Raw genomic sequence first — 12,454 nt, forward strand, 5'->3', positions numbered from 1 at the left:
GGCATCAGCTATCCTTGAATTTCAGTGTGGCAAGAATTAGACTCTCCCGTGCTCCACAGAAAATTTCGGCCTGATACCAAACATTGAAACCAGGGGAGCTGGGGATGGGTTATCCCCTTAATGCCAAATGGATGAGTTGCTTTGGCATGCCCCTGTCCACTTTTAGAAGGAGATGGGATGACACTCAGTCTGATCTGGGTTTGCCATTTCTTCTGCTTCTTTTCCTGCTTGCCATGGCCATTTGTCCACCACCCATGGTCATGCAGGGCAAGCTGGGTAAGCATGTGGAATTATGACGCTCCTCACAAATCTCTTCCTTTTTCTTCCAGAAAAAATGGCTCCACAGGCGGTGTCCTCAACCCCTGCCACCCCGCTGCAGGAGGCTGAAGAAGACGAAGAAGAAGTCAGCAGGCGCATGATGGCCAGGAGGATGAAAATCATCGCAGAACTCTTGCAGACGGAGAAAGACTATATCAGCGACCTGGATCTCTGCATCAAGGAAGTGATTCAGCCCCTGAGAAACATGCAGGTGAGTGCCAGGGGCGGAGGATGAGGCGGTGATGCCAAGGTCTCAGCTCAGCCACGTTCTGCTTGCGGACAACCTCCATGCAAGCACAAGTGTCAGCACGAGAGTGACGTGGTGCTGTGAGCGGGTCTGGAGCCAGCGCTCCGGGACGTGATGGGTCAGGGCTCTGGTGAGGAGCCTGGAAGGTCAGATATGCTCCTGACCACTTGTGCTGCACTTGCATAAAGCCTGCATCGAGGTACTTGTCTAGAGGCCACATCCCTGCCTATGGGCTGCAGCAGCACCTTCCAGCTCTCCATTCTGCTCTTTAGTTATAACCCTTGTTACGTGCCACGACACGTTTACTGGTACCTCAAAATGAAGTTTTTTTCCACAGTAGAGACTGGAATGACACGAACCTCTGCAAGAAGGTTAAATTCAATTGTTAAGATAACTTTATCTATCCTTTCAGACAGCTGTAGTGGATAAATACCATGCATGACAGGCCAGTGAGGACTTGAGATATTTGTATTCCACACAGAAGAGGTACATTTAAGAAAGAAGGCTCATAAACTACCTTTCATGGGAAAGACCTTATTAGGCCAATGATACCTATTTTCTTTTTCAGCTGAGACTTCAAAGAGCACCTTTTCTTCAACAGTATTTCGATTTGTAGAAAAATGGTGCTGGAATTAGAGGAGATTGTCCAGAGAAAGATTTGTGTTTGTGAGGCCTGAAATATAGCATCCACAGAGGCTGCACAAATGATATCTGCTGCAGAAATAGAATAAAAATATTTTTAAGCAGACCTTAACCCATGTAATCTTTATGTAGGATTTTGTGTTAAACTGGTGACAAAATACAGGTGCAGATGCCAAAGTGTCTTTAGGTGACATTGGCAGTGCCTCTTAACCTGTGCTGCTAAAACACCTGCAGGATATTTTTGCTTCTTTAAAACTCTGTCAGAATTTGCTCCAACCCATTTTCAGAAGAGCTGGCATCTGCTGACATAACTTTAAGGAGTTCTTGACTTCTTCCTCCCTCACTCATTCATCCACTTAGAAGTAGTCTCCACTTGACTTCCTCCCCAGCCTGGCCAGCACCGAGCAAGAGTATTCCCTGGTTGAACTGGCTGAGATTTTTGACAAATGTGCCGTATTCCAGCACTCTTTTTCACCCAACTGAAAGCATTCTTTTAGATTTTGTCCTTTGTCACTGTGTTAATGTGTGGAAATGCCCATGCATGACGTAGTTCCAAATACTATGTAGACATGCCGGAGAGGAAGTCAGAAGTCCTGTGCTAGGTGTATACAGGAAAAGTAATTTAGAGATTATAACTGTCTTAATCTAATAACATCTGCATTTTTGAAAGGCTTTCAGGGATGTTATATGTTTTTAATGCTAGTTGTCCAATAAACTACCATATTGAAAGTTTATAATGTGTTTAGAAAATTGGTCTAGGCAATGAATCTGTTTCATATTTCCAAATGGATAAAACATGTTTTAGCCCCTATAATGCTTATAAAGAAATTAACTGCGTCAGTACTGAAAGCGTATTTCTGATTTTGTTACAATAGCATGCAATTTGATCTTCCTCGCATCTGGTAAGCTGCTATGTAAATCAGCAATTCTCTTCCAAATGGAGAGGTAGGTTCAGAGAGTATTGATATGGGTGATGAAATTGTTCTTGTCTTTGTTCTCAGTATGAGCACTGGTTATCTCCAATGATCCCCAAATTGTAACTATTGCTCTTCTAAGCAATGACAAGTACGTGTCCTGGAAATATTTTACTTCCTTCAAAATGAGTAGGGACACAGAACCAAATTTTCTGTTGGTAGAAATGGATACAATTCACTGAAATCCATGTTGTGTGCCCAGGCTCTGTAAGAAGTTCTTTAGGTTGTAGTAACATTCTGAATTAGAAATGTGTTTATTTTAGTGGAAGTTATATGATCTTGACTTTGGACTTATAGGACAACTAACTTAAAATGGCACCAGCTATTTAGAAGTCTTTGTACCTGGTAGCTGGCACCAAAGTGCTAAGCTCTCTAAGTTTATGCAGTGGCCTCTGATAATGAGTGGTAATCAGGAAATCAAACCCACTGTCAACTATTGTTTTCCCCACTGGGAAAGTAAACAAACATTTCAAAGCCAGCTAAGGATCTTTTCTTTATTCAGATGATAATATTTATTTCCTTCCTAGGTAAACAGTTTCAGATTAGGGATAGTTCAAATAAGGTTAAAAACACTTGATAACATACACTTTGTCAACTGCGTCAGCCATATTATACTAATGTGAAAATTGTGGATGTGTCCTTGAAGTCACAAGGAGGATGTTTATATGAGGTTTTGCAGAAGTGGTTCTTCCTGGAGTGTTGAACACTCAGGGCATAGCAAGAGAAGCTGTGTAATACACAACGTCCTTCTTTATCCTTTGTCAGTAGCTGCTTAATATTTGTATTCCATTAGATTGCTCGCTTTGACGTGGATGGCTTGTTTAGCAACATTGAATTGGTCCATCAGCTATCAGCCAAACTGCTGTCATTGTTGGAAGAAGCCACAACAGATGTGGAACCACCCATGCAAATAATCGGTATGTTTACTGTCCTCTTGAGTTCTACAAAGCTACGTGAAAGAATAAACATAACACTCTCCTGTCCTCTGCTCTCATCAGACTTAGCTAGTACCCCTCTCAGAGGCTGGCATGCTAGAAGCTGTCCAAAATGACACAGGAAAAATGACATGTGAAACCTGTCCACTTGCTGTACTGTACTTGTATGATTATGATGCTTTTTTTCCCCCATCCATCTGGATGCTGAGGGGAAGGAAGGAAGAAGAAAATGGGTTTAGAATGAGTAAAACCTGTTGCAATGAGTTACACAACTTACTGCTAAGATCTGTTTAATCTAGTTTGATATCGCCTACCTAAATCCACTTATGCCGACTCAAACTCTTATTTTGCATACTCAGAGTTGTGCGATTCAGGAAAAGCATTAAAAATGTTTGGAATAACAAGTGCATCAAACCCCAACCCACTCCAAACACTCGAAACATGTATCTACTGGTGATACAGTTCCTGTAAGATGTGGTTAAATGTGCTTTAAGGGACAGGACAATAGAGAAAGATGTAATGAATCTGAAGTTAGTGGGATTCTGTGTGGGAATGTCTGTAGGGATCACGGGTGTTTTCAGCAAGCAGGTTGGCCCTGAATATATCACAGCAGTCACAAGTTCTGCAGGTCAGGTCATGAACATTAAGAATGATTCACATGACATTCTGGCACAGCTGGAGAGATTTAAGAAGTTACCATCACACATCAGCTCTCCCATGACTGCTTTGTCAGTGCAGAGGCACCTTAGGGTGAGCTACCTTAAGGGATCAGGTGAGAATTCTGAATTTGCTTCAGTGCAAAGTCAGACAGTTTAGTTAAAAAAAAGTAAACAGTTCTGTTTAAAAATTTCCAGCTGTGATTCAGAGGTCAAGAGAGGTTCTTTCTTTCCAAACCTGACCACATACCATAGGTAACACCTTATAAAAAGTCTCCCTCTTCTCTCAAATAATCAAGTAAAACATATTGGTTACTACTTTACTAAGAAACAGGATATTAAAGCATAAGAGGCTTGGGAAAAGTATTAATTCTAGCACATCTCAATCTGGTTTGCCAAGGCAACAGCTTAACGTAGTTTGATGCGTCTGTGATGTTTGGCAGTATTTCAGTAAAAGTGCATCATGATGAGTCATACTCTTAATAAGCAATGTTCTATTCTAGCAGGAAGTGCCTTTCTCACAGCCAAGAGAATCATTCTATTAGTTCCCTGCCACATTCAGAAGTAAAGACAAACAATTTCATCCACCTATTAGGGTGTATTTCTCCAGAATGAGACAAAGAACCATGAAAATGCATGGGATCATTGATCACAGAGTTGGCTAACTTATGACAGGAAAAAGGTTGTCAAGTAAGGTGTGAGACATTCTTCCGAAGGCTGAGACAAAAATAGGGAGAATAATTGCATCACTATAAGCAGCAAGTTAGTAGGTTTATTGTCCTCTGAAAGTACATCAAAGTAATAATTTTGTTTTCAGGATCTTCAGTGTAAAAGTTGTTTGAGCCAGAAAAAGCACACTCATCATATTCTGTCATGTTTAATGTATTTGAAAATCTTGTATTGAAGTATCTTGCTTTGGAAGGCAACCCAGTCATGGTGAGGTTCAAAAGAACTAATAATTCACTGTTTTGAAAGAAAAACAATGTGGTTGTTCATAGTCATGTCTTATTTTAGTCTGTGTTCTCCACATTTTATGCTATGTCCACATTGACAAGTGGTAATGTCCAATAGGAGCAGACTTGCAGAGTGAGAGTTTATGCTAAGGAGATGGTATCCACACTACACATTTTAGGAGGTCTTACTTCAGCTTGGCTGTAGACTGTGCCTGTGGATTCACATGCCCCTTATGGTTGGACTGCATAAGATGTGCCCTTGGAGTGTGTCTTCTGGTAATTGTCATCCTCAAAGGGATCCAGTTTGTATCACTGTGACTGCTCCACCCCACAGCCAAGGCATGGGAGATGAGGACTAATGAGTGTTTGGTTTCAAAACCCATCTTCTCCTAATCTGAGATAAAATAGGTTAAATAACTTTTGTAGTTCTTCTGTGATTTTTTTTCTCCTCTCTGTTCTGGGTACATATTTTTCATATTCCTCTGTATATGGAGGAATATGAAGACTTAGCTTTAGCTCTTAGACTCCTTCCTCCCTCTCCTACTGCTGTCTGTACTGGAAGCACAACTGAGAGCAACAGGGAGAAACTGCTTTGTTGCTCAAGTCTTCCTCCTAGGAATTTCTCTTTGAGACTGATGACCAGCTCCAGAAAAGGCATCAAGGAGCTTTGCGTCTCTCAGAGTATTTTTAAAGCTGTGCCAAATACAATGTGGTTTTGGTTCATAAAGGAAGCTCCCACAGTGATATGCCCAAAATTCATCTGATTTGGTCCATACAGCTCAGAACCAAGACGGGCTTTAGGTTTGAGAAGTCCGTCTGCTGTTAAAAGGCCCTGTTCATGAAATCAGCACATGATTTTTCTCATCATTGAGCATCAATGGCAGTATCAGTCACTGTGGCACAGTACTTCAGTGAACAGAACCTGCCCAGCTCTTTCCTTCTGGAGAAGCTAATTTTCAGCCTGTACTATACACTGAAATGAGCTGTAAGGCTACATTGCATTTTTCCTACTGAATACATGACCTCACTTGAGGGCTTAGCATAATACAGCTCCTGCTAAGCACTTGGAGCTCTGCTTAATGTTAGTGAAAATTGTGAGAGCTCATGATCTCTAGAATTGGGTGCCAAGCATGCAGGATCAGGGTTAAGGCTTGTTAAGGTTTCCCCTTAGGTTGTTGGCTAATAAAGACTTGTATAGAGTTCATGGGAAAGCCAGGATGTAATGTGCATTGTTAGCCATCAGCATTAGCAGTAAGCACAAGGCAGAGAAGACAGCTAAAGAGCATTTAACTACAGGATGCTGGTGCTTTTCTGACTCTGCCCTTACAGTAACTAAAATGTTACTATGGTGGTCTTAGCTCCTCATTGTTTTTTCCCTTATTTGCACCCTGAAACCAATGTGCATTAGACAGCTCAGTTAACCTTCACTGCTAGGGGATAAACCCAGGGCTGTGTTACTGTGGTAACTGAATCATTTTTCACTTTAAGATGGAGCAGTTCAATGCAATGTATTATGGAACAGCACACTCCAGTCAGGATGAAACATGCAGGATGCCTGACAGCTCAGTGCTTGCTCTGTGAATGAATAGAGAGCTCCCAATTAATGCAGTGCTGTGCTTTTAACTTTAATAATCATTGCTGTAACTCCACAGGAATGTTTATAAACATCTATTTGGACTGGTTGCCACATAGATATAATTTTTAGTAAATGCCCGACAGGAGTTTTCAGCTTTGCTGTTGTTTATTATATGTATTTCCAAGGATGCTGATCAGGGGGCTGCTGCATAAGTGTGTAAGAACTGAACTAATATCTCAGCAGAAGAGATGAAGCATGCCTTCCCTGCTCAGATTTCTTACATACACAGAAACAGACACAAGAATTTTAGGCTGAGACAATTAGGATCCAGAAGTAAATGGGAAATGAGTGTAGGACTACTTTAGTGCCTCTAAAATTCCCAACTGTTCTTTATGGGAAAATGGTGGTGTGGAGGACTGGAAATGGAGGTGTTCTCCCTCTTCAGCCATATATACACCTAAATATTATATAAAAATGGCTGTAATCCATGGTGGTTTTATGTAATTAGGGGAGGGTTGGAGGTTCTTCTGTCGTGCAGAGAAAATTCTCTATTCTAGGTCATAACAATTGCCATTTCAAGGTTTTGCAAAACAGATAAAATTGAAATGGCTAATGGAAGATAGAGTCATTATTCCTGTTATTACCCATTTAAGTTCATATTCATGATAAAAAGTCAAAAGGAAAACTAACAGGCTTACATTCATCCCTCCTGCCAGACCATGACACAAAAATGGTCTCCCTTTATTAGTTAAGCTCTCCTGTGTGTTTTCCAATGAAGGGGCATTAAGCTGGGGCAGTGAATTAGGAGGTTGTGTTGGAAGGGGTATGAGGTATAGAGATTTCATGTTTTTCCCCTGAGGGAATTTTTGTGCATTAACACTGATATAATGGTGCCTGGCTATGACAAAGATGAGCAGCTGAGAAATACATGTAATAAATAATGCACATAAACACACAAGATCATTTCTAAGGGAAGTAAAGTGGAAGCCAGCCTTTTTAGCTCACGGCTAATGTGGTGGAATAATAAAACTCCTTCTGAGATGCTGTTGTCTGACTTGACATGCTTTGTTTTTCTCCTTAACAGGGGAAGTGTTCTTGCAGATTAAAGGCCCACTAGAAGACACATATAAAATCTATTGCTATCACCATGATGATGCACACACCATGCTGGAATACTATGAAAAGGATGAAGAACTGAAGCAGCATTTAAGAGACTGTGTACAGTCCTTAAAGTAAGATCTTTTCAAATGATGATTTCCGTCCATAGTCAGTTGCCTGGCAGGGAACATTTTAAATGGATGTAGATGAAAGGTCCCCTGTAAATCCGGAGTTTTATAAGGCTTGCTGGGAGCTCTGGCTTATGCTGCTTTCATGAAAAGATGACAAGCCAGGGGCCATGATTAGATTTTTTTCTCTCTTAGATGGCCAAAAATAGCACAAGAAAGGTTGCTCTTTCCTTAGTTTCAGTGCCCCATACTGGCAAAAAAAAAAAAAAAATTGCTGCATCATATTGTGGGCTATTAGGAACATTTTTTCCAGCTCCCAGGAAACTTGCTGCCCCCTGTCTTCAGCTAGTCTGCTCCTTGAATTGGAACAGGCTGTTATAGAGCTGCTCAAGTGCACTGGCAGTTCTGGGCTGCTGCTACAAAGCCCCAATATCTGGAGCTGCTGTGTAGTTCCCAACTCCTCATGAGCGGGACATCTGAGAGGAAACAGTGGTGGAGCAAGCTGCCAGTTCCCACCAGAGGGAGGTGTTTTGTGCCACTGGCTCCAGTGCCAGCCCCTTGGGAAAATGTGTACAGAACTGGGGATGTTGCCAAATAATGGATCCATCTGTCTTCCAGCACAGCTTCCTCCTGCAGCCAGTGGCAGGGACCAGCTCATCCACTCCATGGAGAGCACTTCTCTTCCCACCCATAAATCCCCTTGCCCCTCACCTTCCCAAAAGCGTCACACAGAGCTGTCAGGAGGGATCATGCCACACATTCAGACCAGAGGTCTGGCTCCAGCTCCAGGCCCATGCTGCACATTGCAGGAGAGATGTAAAGTTATCACAAATAAAGGAGTGTACATCAGCAACAGATATTTCAGCCACGCCCTAATTAGTGATTGGTCTGCAGAGATCTGTTAAGACTTAGGAGATGGGAAGTATGTCCAAGTGAAATCTGGAAAGAGTGGTGAAGGAAAATATTAATAACATTAAAAGAGAAATGTTTGCTTTGAAGACAAGTTATGTTGAAAATGAAGCTTCTCTTGTGCAACATGTTTGGCTCTTAAATATATAACAAAGTATATTTGCAGGGTTCTCAAGTTTTAGCCACCCTGGAAGTTGAAAGAAATAAATATTCATATAAACTCAGGCCTTCAGGCTAATGGATGGCCAGGTATTTCCGCTAAATGGGTGTTTTGGTGCTGATGCCTACAATAATCTTTCCTGACTAATCAAGAGAAGCCACCACTGTTGTTCATTTATCCATGCTACTGAGGCAAGGGGACATGGAAGGAAATAAAGATAAAAAATTATATCCATGTACATCCTGGGGTGGATGTTGCTGCTTGTATTCCAGAGCCAGCAAGAGGTGCTCCTGTTCCAAAACCACAGCTGGGCTTTGTGAAGAGAAAGGATATTTTGTGCTGAGCCACTGTAGCCTTTGCTGGCAGGAAGTGACAAGGACTGCCTTACAATGAAGCCTTGTTTTGCCTTATTCTTTCCTGATTAGCCTTTAAACAGGAACCAACAATAAAAGCACTGGTGTGTTTATATTATGTTGTGATTTTTCCCAGTGCCTAAAGATTGCAGTCAATTCAACTATTAAGACCTGAAAGTGCATGATGAGATTCAGAACTGTGGTCATCTAAAACTGTTTCTACCCAGTGGAGAATATTTGCCCTAGGAAGAAAACTATGCAGGATTGTTACCAAATAAGTTACAGGCTGTTTTCCATTGTGAGACATAACAAATGTGGGGGCTGGTGCTGACTATCTTTGAAAAATGTTTACTTGTTAAATATTTTTCTTTTCCCTTGGAAAGAATATTGTTCCACTTTAAAAAATTTTAAATGAGCTGACATTAGTAGGGGCTTCTGTTCCTCCACTGAGTAATATCTGACATGTGAAAAACAAGTTCTATATCAGGAGCAATTTGAGAGTGACACTCTGCACATCTGTACAGACAAATCAGATTTAATTAGCTATGTTGAGATTCCTGTTCCTTTTGACTGAAGAGGAAAAAATGCATCCCAAAATGTAGGTGTCTGCATTGGAGACGTGCAAATCCAGTTTCTGTAGAGCCCCATGTTTCAGCAGTGATTATGCAAACTGGGGATGTTGTTTGCTAGCCTAGCCAAAGAAATGCAGCTGGTAAAAATGAAAGGATGCTGGCAACTACCTGCTCAGCTCTCAGCCTGAAGTAGCTCGGTCAACTGTTACAGGGGCAGAGGGACGTCACAAGCACACAAAATGCTGACAGTGCAGAAGCAATGAAAGCAGCAGCTTCCAGATGCTCAGCTAGGCACTGGTGGGCCCGGAGATAAGAGTGCAGGCAGTCAAAAAAGTGTAGCTGAGGATGTGATGCCAGGAAAGCCTGATGCAGAGGTGGACACATTTGGGTCTCTTGCATTTGAGTGTATTCATACCATAAGAAAACATTCTGTGCACCAGTTTGCAAACTACAATTTTAAGTCCCTGATGCTTTTGGTATATGTATCAACACCATCCTACTCGTGAGAGGTTTCAGTTGATGTGTGGTCTACAAAAAACTTCACAGTTTCATTGACTCTACACCCTAAAAGGCTAAAATGTATTCTTTTTCTTTTAAAAATACATTTCTGTTTAAAGAGAGTAGTCAGATGTATGTAAAGTGTAAGAATGCCGTTTAGTTTTACTTTTTGTATTAATGGCTTGATGTTACCTACAATTGTTAGCAGAGTGATCCAAACCTCCTTCACTAACAATGTGAGGACAAGGCTGAGTCTCACAGCCAAAGCCAGGTTTCTGACAATCCTTTCTCATTTGGGGCTGTCCATTCAAAAAGTTATAGGGTCAGATTCACCAGTACCCTCTGACTGCTTTGTGCAGTTCTGCTGACACGTAGCAGCCATAAACCTAAGCTAGCTTGCCACAGATGGCTACCCTGTGTCCTGAAGTGTATCTGAGAATCTCCTGGTCTGCATAAATCCTTTTAGGAGGAATCTAATGCATGTTTTCTTTTTTTCTCTTTTGCAGAAAGAGATATGAAGAAGAGTAAGTACTATGCCTTTTTTTTTTTACATGTAAAATAATCTTTAAAGTATCTTTGATTAATCTTTAGTATGTGTAAGAACACAAGCCTTTTGTGTCAGTGTGCCCTGGAGAATTTTCCAGGACATACGCAGAATGCTCTGAGTGTTTGTCAGCAGCATAGTGTCAGTCTTTGAAATCCAATTTCCTGCTACAGTTCAGGCAGGCCTGCAGGTAAAGCTGTTTCTAAGCTGACAACCCCTTCAGCAGCCCTGTGTGAGAAGCCCACCTTAGGATCCTCCCCCGACAGTGGCTGGAAGAACAAGTTCATTGCAACTTAGCCAGGAAAGTCCCCCAGCCACTGATCAGTTGTGGTTAAGGGACTCCTGTGCCAAATGTGACATCTTTGAAAAGCTGTAAAAGAGAATTTATCACAGCTGCAGTTTCTGGACATCCAGCACGTTGGGTTCATTGAAATGCAGCACTGCCTGTAGTTACCTGCGGTGAGAGGTCAGAGGAGGGGCTGTCTGAACTGAAGAGAAAGATTACAACCCCAGACAAAACGTTAGGAGAAAGGAGGAGCAAGTGCGGTCTATACTGGCAGGAGAGGAACAGACGTCAAGTCAAGTCAGAGAATTTGTTAGTCAGTCAGTCAATTGCATGTTAAAATGATGATCTTCATAAAATACACTTTGAAAGACTGGCATGTTGAAACTCTACTTTTGGGGGTTTCAAGCTTTTGTCTGTGATAGGAAATAGCTTCTCTGCAGTTTGTTTTGATAAGAGATATTCCTGTGTACTGCGATCCCACAAGGAGCGGGGCTCCAAGAGATACAAAATATCCAGAGGGTCACAATATGATCATGTGAGGCAGCAGCTCATACTGAAATCACACAAGACTGGCTGATCTGCCTTGTGCAGCCCTAATAGATATGAATGTCAGGTTTTCTCCTTCAAACAGTTTCCAGTGGAGTGTAGGAGACAACTCACCTTCTGAGTTTAAAAGGACTCTTACAAAGCTGTGCAGAGTGCAATGAGCAGGTTTAGCTGTGGGACCCTCCCTGAGCTTGGCTACCTCACAGGGGGGCACTCAAGAAGTCCCATCACCTGCAAATCAGAGGTTGCAGAGTTGCAACAGCCTTTGGGCAGGACTGCGCCCAAAAATCTGATTACTCTTGAACTGGAAAATACAGCGTAACTCCCCCCAAATGTTCTGTGATGGTTGCTGCTCCCAGACTGCTTTTCATTCAAGCATGATCAAGAAAACAATTACATAAATACCAGACAGTGCTGCCCTTTGCTGGCAGCTCAATAGGTTAAATTCTGCTTGGCTTAACAACTGTGCAGCCTCACTGAATTCCCTGGGTTTGCTTGAGAGACTTATGGCACAGTGAATTATTTGCCCTACATGTCTTGTACTAAAATAAAGGCATGCATAATAGACCATGAAGCCCAAGATTCTGAGTCCTGCTGCAGCCTGATTCCTGCTCACCATCTCAGAAGTGGCAGCTGCACATCACACCAGCCTCAGCCCAGCCAGCAGGCTGTCGTGTTTGCCACTGGACCAAGCTGCCTTGCAGTGAGAGCGAATGAAACTAAATCCTGCCTCACCTGCCTTTGTGTAGCTCACCACCACGGGCTTTTTAAACAAGTGGGAATGTGTCTGTATTAGTTTTGTTGGGAGGCAGGAGGGAGACTGTGCCGTGGAGCTCAGTTTGCCAGTACTGCAGTTTGCCGGCTGCATTTACTGCAGCACTATGGTAATAATTTGCTGTGAGATTAGTACAGTTACATGTGGCTTAGAATACTCGCTAAATTCGAAATAACGTGGGGGGAAGGCTGAAGTAGCATCACAAATGAATTATCAACTTAATTTTCTGCACAAAAGATGTCACAAGGCATTACTCTCCTGCTTGAGTGGTGTGGCAAGGCCGT

At 42.1% G+C, this 12,454-nt stretch overlaps 1 protein-coding gene across 1 annotated transcript in view; it reads left to right on the top strand.

The window, feature by feature from the left end:
- ARHGEF38 (Rho guanine nucleotide exchange factor 38) overlaps positions 1-12,454 on the top strand; it is a 35,815-nt gene that overhangs the window by 10,558 nt on the left and 12,803 nt on the right. Inside the window, exons 2-5 of the mRNA XM_041424507.1 lie at positions 330-529; positions 2,975-3,098; positions 7,386-7,533; positions 10,526-10,543. Coding sequence (XP_041280441.1) covers positions 330-529; positions 2,975-3,098; positions 7,386-7,533; positions 10,526-10,543 — 490 coding nt within the window. The remainder of the gene's footprint in view (positions 1-329; positions 530-2,974; positions 3,099-7,385; positions 7,534-10,525; positions 10,544-12,454) is intronic.

The sequence above is a fragment of the Onychostruthus taczanowskii genome, unplaced genomic scaffold, assembly GCF_017590055.1.
Source record: "Onychostruthus taczanowskii isolate IOZ18803 unplaced genomic scaffold, ASM1759005v1 scaffold82, whole genome shotgun sequence".
Taxonomy (NCBI): domain Eukaryota; kingdom Metazoa; phylum Chordata; class Aves; order Passeriformes; family Passeridae; genus Onychostruthus; species Onychostruthus taczanowskii.